This window comes from Ruditapes philippinarum, unplaced genomic scaffold (assembly GCF_026571515.1).
Source record: "Ruditapes philippinarum isolate M1 unplaced genomic scaffold, ASM2657151v2 ctg844_1_1_1_1, whole genome shotgun sequence".
Lineage (NCBI taxonomy): Eukaryota > Metazoa > Mollusca > Bivalvia > Venerida > Veneridae > Ruditapes > Ruditapes philippinarum.
In genome coordinates this window covers 83,395-92,916 of record NW_026861977.1, presented here as the reverse complement: position 1 = coordinate 92,916, position 9,522 = coordinate 83,395, and the positions used below count along the sequence as shown (strand labels likewise).

The 9,522-nt window shown below is 32.1% G+C and overlaps 1 protein-coding gene across 1 annotated transcript; it reads left to right on the top strand.

Moving 5' to 3' along the window:
* The first annotated feature begins 7,817 nt into the window (after positions 1 to 7,817).
* Positions 7,818 to 8,387, top strand: LOC132717503 (lactosylceramide 4-alpha-galactosyltransferase-like). The gene has a single exon (XM_060700988.1). The coding sequence runs from the start codon at positions 7,818 to 7,820 to the stop codon at positions 8,385 to 8,387; it is 570 nt and encodes a 189-aa protein (XP_060556971.1).
* The last annotated feature ends 1,135 nt before the right edge of the window (positions 8,388 to 9,522 follow it).

The window sequence follows — 9,522 nt, the reverse complement described above, 5'->3', positions numbered from 1 at the left end:
TCTTGAAGTGTTTGCCTCATCTAGGGATATGCTGCTTTAAGGTATTACGACCCTAATGGGCACTATAAGGAATTAAAAATTGACATCATAGGTCAGATATATATCTTAAAGTACACCTGTATGCAAAATTTAAACAAAGTTTACCGTACGGAAATGAAGTTATGGCCACTTTTTTTGAGCTCAAGCTAGGATGTTATGAGGGCCCTTTTTTTTAGAAACGAGGAACCTTTGAATACTCTGCAATAACATTCTAATGAAAAATGTTTTCCCATTAAGTTTTGGTAAGAAACAAAAAATACCATTCAGCTAACAATCCACATAAACAAAATGATGGATTCTACATAAGATTTATAAAATCTGTATAATAAGTTACCCTACCCCACCCAATTTTACCATGTGTCTGACCATTTTCCTACTTAGGGAGCCTAATTCAAAAAATCCTTAAAATATACCCAAATGAGTGGCTGTTTTCAAAGTTTTCCTAATTTTTAAAAGAAATACATTGGTTGATCTTGTAAAATATGAAATACTTTTACCGTCTAGTTTTGATTTAATTACACTTTGAAAATATCAGGTACCATATTTATTACTAGATTTAGCATAATTTAGCCAATAAATACCTATATAAATTAAATCAATCAAAATTAAACACTTTTTTCTTTCCAAATGGGACATGAGAGATACATAAATAATGCTAAAAGAAAAAAAGAAGAACAAAAAGTTGACCCGTCTAGGGATTGAACCCACGGTCCTCATTTTCAATGTAGTTAACAGTAGTTCTAGCTTATTTGAATACTCTTCAAAGCGGAGGTAATGCATTAGGATAGTAATACCTTAAAACCTTACTATAGTACATGGCAAGAATATTGTACACAATCAACGCATGACTCATGCGTTGCCAATTTAAATAAATGTCTAAACACAATAAAATAACGCCTATACATTCTTTGTAATATTTCTGGTGCTTATTATGATCCAAGAATATTCCCAATGACATAATTAGCATAATTGATATGCAAAGAAATTATCTCTAGGGCGAAGAAATGAATAAGCTTTGAAGCCGACCAGAAGCTATTGTTAGTGACATATACTAGGCATACGGAAACGGCCGGAAATTCATTAACATCACTCCCTTAGGAAACTAGAAGCATATTTGATACGAAAATAAATTCTCTAGGGCGCGGAAAAAATACATGCTCCGAAGCAATCTGACATCTTAAAGTTAAAGAAAAGTTTTTTTTATGGCCAGAGACTTATTTTGGACTTCCTGTGAATTTAACAGGGAAGAGCTTATTAAAAATTTCATTAGTCATTTTAAATGACAATCTATTATCTCGAAATCTGATTGGTCATTGCAAAGTTGTTAAAGTAGCATAAAGAATGTTTCTGACATGGTATACCCGTCTACTTCCAAAATGATATAAAGTAGTTCTGGAAACGAATTATCCATTTGCATAAGTTTTTTACTATCAAGTTAAATTTAAGTTATTTAAGGACAGATGATTTTAAGCTGCTTTAATGAGATAATATGAATTTTTCAAAAATTAACGAAACCACCACTTACAATGCAAACAGAACGTTTCGTCACAAAACAAAGTCGGCCCACGTGTAAAAATCGTTCAAGTTCGGCCGGGTATCTTTTTAAAGGTACTTCTTGTTTTCTGTATCAAATATGTTTCTAATGCAACGAGAAAGTGATTTTAATGAAAAGTATATAAGATTCAGCCTAGCCATCCAGCAGCCGGGGAAGTTGGCAGCTTAGCAGCCTTTAGCTATTGTCATATACTACATACATGTATATGGGCCGAAAATGTATTATTGTCACTTGCTAAAACATAAGAAGAATAATTGATATGAAACTTATTTCTAGACCGCTGAACAATATATAAGCTTCATAGCAGCCTAAAGAAGTGACATAGACAAGACACATTCTGGAATGTACTAAATTTATTATAAATATTTCATTATATTCTTTAGGAATTTATAATAATCAACGGTCAAATTAGGCCTAACAAGAATCTATAAACAGAGTTCTCAACGTCCACCGCTTAAGGAGTTTTACATCAAGCACAAATTGTGCAGTTTCAAATGAATGAGGTAAAGATCTAGACTTCCAGTGCAAATTTTTTATTAATGCTAGATCTGCACATGCAATTAATTAAAGAAAAAAAATAAAGTCATTAAAGAAATAACTCCTGCGTATGTGCCAACACAAAAAACATTTGTATAGTTGTAGTTACTATTCCAAAACCACAAAATGAGACAAATACAAAATAAATACAGGAAAAAGTCTGCTACAGGGTATACTTCGAGTCCAGTCAATACTCAAGTTTCACGCGGAGAATGACGCAAAGAGCAGTCTTTAATCTAAAGAACGACCATCTGCCCCCCTCCCTTATTGTCTACTTAGATATTTTTGAATGAAATATTGAGAAATATTGATTAAATAAAATGTGCATTTTCATTTTTCCGTAATTTCACTGTAAAAACTTATTTGTCACTGCACTAAAACATATTTTCCGTATCTTCAGAGGTGTATTGCTGGACTACTTTCTTTTAAATTCAGCCAGTACACAAAATTTAACGGAAATTCTTTCAAACTGTAATGTCAAAATAAAACAGAAATATATATATAATATACAGATTAATCGAGTTGTTTCTATACAAACAGGATTGAGGTATGAAAATTATCATATTTCATACGCGGATAACGTCACTCATGAAATATTTATTTTCATAACACTCAATGTTAATAAATCCTGTATTTATATTTAGAGAACAAACATGAATATTCAATGAGTTCAATAAATTATTAAATCTTCACTCATACACTATACTTTATGCAATGCACAAAGAATTAATGTTTATTTCAAAATCAAGACAAAATATAGCTGACCTAAATGTTGGACTATAAGTATGTTTGATGGTAAAATCTGTTTTTAATATCCGAGTTTCCAATAGAAACATTCTAAAGGCTATTCCAGTCGGTTAAAAAAGAAAAGATCTGTTGCAAAACATCTCTCTCTCTCTCTCTCTCTCCCTCTCCCTCTCCCTCTCTCTCTCTCTTTCTCTCTCTCTCCCTCTCTCTCTCTCTCTCCTCTTTAGCTTTGCCAAGACAAGAGCATGTGCTTCTGTTTTCCGGGCTCCCCCTTTAATGCCGACTGCTTCAAGCATTTTCCAAACATTAAGTGATGGAAAGCCTCTCTACCCAACTTGTACTGGGAAGATCCATGTCTATCAGCCTTTATCTCTACAAGTGTCCGTCAAGTCTTGGTATTTTCCATTCTTGATCTCATACGACTCTTCTGTTCTCTATATCCAAGGAACAGTGAGTTCCACCATTACCATCAACTTCTGAGACCTTGACAAAACTATGTCTGGTCGGAGGGATGTGTGAGTCACTTATCATATCATCATGTTAAATGCCAGTACTTGTTGATTTTGCAGACTTCTTCTTCCCCTATTTTAAAAGATGTCCTGTATGATTGAACGGTCTTTCTTACTTTTTTTTCTCCAGGATATCCGCCATTTCATAAAGAACTTGGTCATTGTGCCAAGTGTATCGTCCTTGGGAAAGTGTGGTATTACATGATGACATGATATTGCGTAATGACCATATATTTATGAAATATGGAAAGCTTGAATCTTCTGACATCTTCCACAGTTTAAGATTTGTCGGAGAGTGAAGAAGGTCGTATACAGATCTAGGGAGAAAAGTCAAATGAAGTGGTTCACATTGTCACAACTCCTGCACGGTTAACATCCTCTCTGTTAAGTTCCATTTCACACAGTTCCACCTGGGTTCCAAGATGAAAGTGTTTTATCTTCTGTTCTCCTTATTTCTGTCTGCACCATTGATCTTCCCGCCACTTTGTCAGAATCTCTCCATCGCTGTTTGTGCCTGATACCTAACCCTCTACCATTGTTTGTTGTTCATACAATATCCTGGAGCTTTAAACTACTTTCAGCATGTTCTACTGCCTCCTTCACTGACAATTTTCTCCCAGTTGTTACATCGTGTAATAGTTATTATCATTTGATGATAAATGACATAAAGTATTTATTCTGGTATGATATTTCAATATTTCAATAACTTAAAGGAATAGTCAGTTGCAAAATGGTATTGTGATCTTTTAATGAATATTTGTCAAACTATGTGTATTACTGGTGAACCTTTCATACTGACTTACAGTTTAGGTCTTAAACATTTACATAATTAACAGTCTTAAATATTGCCAAAATGATCAGTCCGGCATATTAACCATATGAGCAGTGGTTCAAATGGATAAAAATAACGGTAAGTGACAATGAACAATCCTTCTTGCATTTACAATTGCGGGTATTTGACGCTTGAAGAAAAGAAACTAAAACTCTATCAAAAAAATTATGTCTACAGTTCTAAATATATCCTCCAAATCAGTGCTATTTTAATAACTTTTATATTTTCTTCTTTATCAACGTAAACTGTATTCTCTTATGATCACAGATTGCCTCCCCTGTTAATTATATTTATTTTACGTGACTAAACTCGTATGTCAAATTCCGTAGAAAATGTATTAATGCCAAAAGAATCCTACTTGCCAGCTTATGATTTTTAAATCCGATTGCACTATTTTCTCGGTAAAGTTTATAATAAAATGCATCTTATAAACATATGTTCCGTTGCAAAGAATTATTGATGTTTTTTAATCAGATTATTGTAATGTATCTTGATATCCTCATTTCCTCTTTAATTGCCTAAAGAGTGCGTGTCAATCTTTATTGTTCTTCTATCATATCATAATATGTAATTTATGAAATTCTTTTACTAGTAATTTCGTTCAGTGACGTGAATACTTCTTTCATTATTTCAAAATGTGAACACATTAGACGTTTATACTTAAAATACAAACTATTTTAAACCAAACTCCACTGAGTTTGTGATTTTATATATAGTATTAACTTTGATTTTTTTTGCTATTGCCAAGGTCTTGACATGAAATATTATCTAGTAGACCTCTACTAAGCTCTGTGGTCAAAATAGGTCCAGTTTAAAGGGGTAATGACCTTTTCTTCTGTTGTTAATACAGTCTAACTTGCCAATGCGACCACGTGTATTTATCAACCCTTGTCTTATGCGGCCACTTTAAATTGCCCCCCGATCATATTCTCTCTATATCTTTAATGTATTGAGCGACTTTTGCACAACGCGACCAACGATCCCCAATTAGTCAGCTAATTGAGATCAATCTTTCCATTTAACGACCACTTTACCTGTCAAGTAATTGTGTTTTCAGAGAACAACGCCTCGTAATGTTACAAATGTCAACAATAAAAAAAAAACAATATATAAATATGTGAAAAAATATATATCCCAAACAGTTTTAGCGTATGCAAATCAAGTTAATACGTGACGTGTATTATCCAATAATATCGATAACACAATGCAACGCTTCGCCCCTACTGAGATGGTACATCCGCTTCGCTGTTGATATTTAGACTGAATTGAATTGACCTGTGTCATATAATGTCATGTACGACGGTAAAAGTAGAAATAACGAAACAACGAAATGAAAATCTACATGGTTTCGTACCTAGAATATCGATATTTTACCATCGTACTTTTGACTTATCATCGTACCTTAGACTTTTCAACATAGTGGTCTCGTTATTTCAATTTTTTTACCATCGAAGTTTTGTGTTTTGGTTGGTTTAACTAATGAGTGTTCGCAATAACAGGACTCCGTTATAACATAATGGATGAGAATGGAATACGAAATATTTTATGCACATGTCAACAAATGAGTCCCTTTGGACTTTTTGAAAACTGGTAAAATACTTTCTTTATACGTCAAGGCCTATTGATTAGATATCACACAGGGCAGAGGTAAATATAAGTACTGGAAAAGTGTAGATGTGTCGATACAATAAAAACGCACCCACACTTAACAAAAAACTAACGAAAACAAAAACAACAAAACAAAAACACTGCGAAAAAGCTTTCTCGTCTTCGTTTTTTCAAGTTAATATTAAAATTAAATGCCACGTATCCATCTTATCATAAGCTTTAGAAGTACATTTATTTTTCAACATTTTGAATAATGAAATCATTAATAACGACTCCATCCGATCAGAAACAGTTAAAAATTCAGAAATCAAATTTAAAAAGGGAAACATTTCCTCAATCTACTAAAACAGCGCGCACATGCACTATATCCTATCGAAATTCTTAATGTAATTACATGTTTTCACATACAATTATGCAAATTATTCCGATCATAAAGAAATATTCTTTAAGAAACTTCTCATTGCATTTGATATTAGATTGTTTTACGATAGAGTTTCGAAATTTGAATCGGAAAAGTACAATAGATTATTAAACAGATATAATGGTATTCCCGGTACATAAAAAAGATAATTACAACCAAATTTTAATATGTTACTAAGAATGAGAGAGAAAAAAAAGAAAAACTGATACGATATTAAGATAATAGACAGCGATTTGTTTTTCCTTACATTATTAGCAAAAATGCAAACGCATAATTATTACGAAAATTGTTTTCTAGATTGCAACACATGTTGTATCAAAAAGGAAGTTATTAAGATTATTCTCCGAGCATTTTCCTAATCCCTCTTTATTTATACATATAATAGAGAGAATGAGGACTGCGTGTTTTCGCATAAAGTTTTGGTCAATGCGATCATTGTTATCTATATTTATATGTTTCTCTTTGCTTTGTTGTTTCCTTGATGTACAAGGAAAGTATTTATTATCTCGAAAACAAATAATAAAAGGAGATAAATCTTATCGTGAGTAATTTGTTTGTTGCTAATGTTTGTCGGGTTTTCACTTATTAACAAAGTTTTTAATTTATTTGTTATAATACAAATACCAGAAATGCTTAACATTAACCAGATATTGAAAATGCAATCAATATGGCATTTTTGTTTTGATTGATGACGTAATTTATATAGATTTTCTTACATGCAGCACGGGAGAAAATACATGTTGACAATGGAATGGAAAGTGGCTATTGCTTTTACATAAATAAAGCCATAATGATGCATAACAAACTAATTTATTAGATGTTGTAGTTACTCTTTGTTAAATGTTAAACCGATCCTATGACAAATTTAAAAGAAAATCACATTAATTTTTTTTCACAATTTCTTAAACCAAGATCTTTAAAAAAAAATTGAAAGACCCTGGTTAAGCATACTTCTTAATCTCTCTAGGTGTTCTTATATATATGTTGATTAAATGATACATATTTTGTACTGTTGCAGAAGATTCCTCATGAATGAATCATCATGAATGAAGTAAATAATAGTTTAAAAGGTCCACAAAAAATGAACAACGACTTGAACAGTCAATTCAAACAAGATAAATGTTCCCTCGGATTATCTGAAGTTTCAAATCACTTCAATCCCATAACAACTGACTGGAGTACGTGGACGTATAAAAAGAGACTTGTTTGTCCAAGTTTTGATGTGAGAAACTATCGTTTCACGAACCAACCTCCAGTAATCTACATCAAATTCGAAACAACTAACTGGCATCAGCGAAACCAAATACAAACAAAATGTCATGAAAGTGATTGTGTCAATTATTATATCAAACAATGCTGTACAGATAAACTGACAGTTCCACAGATTGTGCATTATGTGTGGTATAGGCTAAAGTCAAATTTGATTTTTATGGATTTCTTAGTTTTATAAGTGCTCTACGATTCGTCCGTCACTGCTTGATATTGATCCATAGAAATATTTTACCGCAACGTTTATATTGGAAGTTTATTATAAATATATATGCCAATATAATTCACGTTGAAAGACTTATGGAATCCAATAAAATATTCGGAAAGAAAGTGAAACACTTCAATAATTTAAGTGATGTTATTCGTATTGAAGCCTTGTTGAAGTATGGAGGAATATATTTAGATATGGACATGGTACTTATGAGGAATGTTGACTTGTTACGACAGTATCCATGCACCATGTCTTATTTCATGTATTTAAGACCACATTTTCACCTTGGTTCTTCGTATATAATGGCAGAACGAAACTCCACGTTTATGCAAAAATGGCTTGTCGGTTATAAGTATCACTATAGAAATGATTCCTACTCCTATAGTGCTATGCGATACCCTTACATGTTGGCTAAAAATTTTACAAATTTAATACACGTTGAAAATGAGACAATATCAAGACCTTACAGTCTGCATGGTGTTGCAATATTTAAACACGGACTTCGTCCATTTGATTGGTCAAAACTTTACGGTGTTCATCTTTACAGCAGAAAGAATGAGGAAACTATGAACGAGATGGTTATGAGAGACCTAAATACAACGTTTGCAGCTATTGCTCGGCACATAATATTTGGAAATAAAGAACTATGCTCTAAATAAAATCTACTATAGGCAGTACCTGTATAAAGTTTTATTAATTCGTGATGTTTACGGCCAATTAAGGTGTACTCTGTATATGAAATGGATAAAAAGTTCAATTATTACTAGTCTTTTGTCGTCTTATAAATGTTTTAGAGTAACGTCTTGAATGATCAACCGTCAAAATAAATAGAAGATACTGATTTAAAGAACGATATTCAAAGAAAAAGAAACATCACTAAAATTGATAGTAGAAAATGATAAAAAATAACTTGTATTTTGAAGCAGTTCTTATTGTGCATACTGTGTGACATTGCTATAGAAATACAGTGTAGCACAATGGAATACTTATTCTGTTAACAGACATCACTATCTTGATTAAACGACCTAGTATAAATAAGTTGATGACAACGCTTTATGTCATTCATAACTGATGACAATTAATATGGTAGACTATTACCTGTACCAGAGTAAAAGCATTCCTACTTATAACCAATAGATTTGCTACACAAGTTTAAAACACGTAGGTTTTAAGTGCTACAGATACGGCTTATATTAAGATATACAAAGTATATAAGGTTATTGCCTTGCGCTTTTTGGAATAAAGGTATAGATGAACAGCAGAATAACTGAGATAAGTATCTATATCATATTAGATAAACAAACAGAAATGTCAAAAGTAACCTATTATACTGGATCATTTCTAAAGAAGTTCGATATCTGATAACAAATTTTAATTGAACTGGGAGGAGGGGACTGAAATTTCAAACAAGCAAAATCAAACATTAATATATGTTTTTAATTCAATACACACTACATTGCAAGTATATAACATTAAAACATATCACGTCCAACTTTAACCTGCTGGAACCGAAAGTGATCAGCCTTTGCCGCCATTATAAAGTTAGACCGACGTACATGCATATCTGTACACTCCGTCAAGGTTCTACATGTCCTGTATTTTTATATTACGATCTATTCAACATTATTTAAAATTCAAAACAAGAAACTTTCTTACACTAATTCAGCTCGTTAATGATATTTTTTTTCAAAATATATTGTTTTTTATTTTAGAAACACGGCTGACATATCAGTAGAATAAAAGCTAAAAGAAAAATATCCGGGCATAATTGAATTTGAATTCTGAAGCCGTACC

What these genes read in the sequence shown, in the direction of transcription:
- LOC132717503 (XM_060700988.1), top strand. Translation starts at nt 7,818, where the DNA reads ATGGAATCCAATAAAATATTCGGAAAGAAAGTGAAACACTTCAATAAT.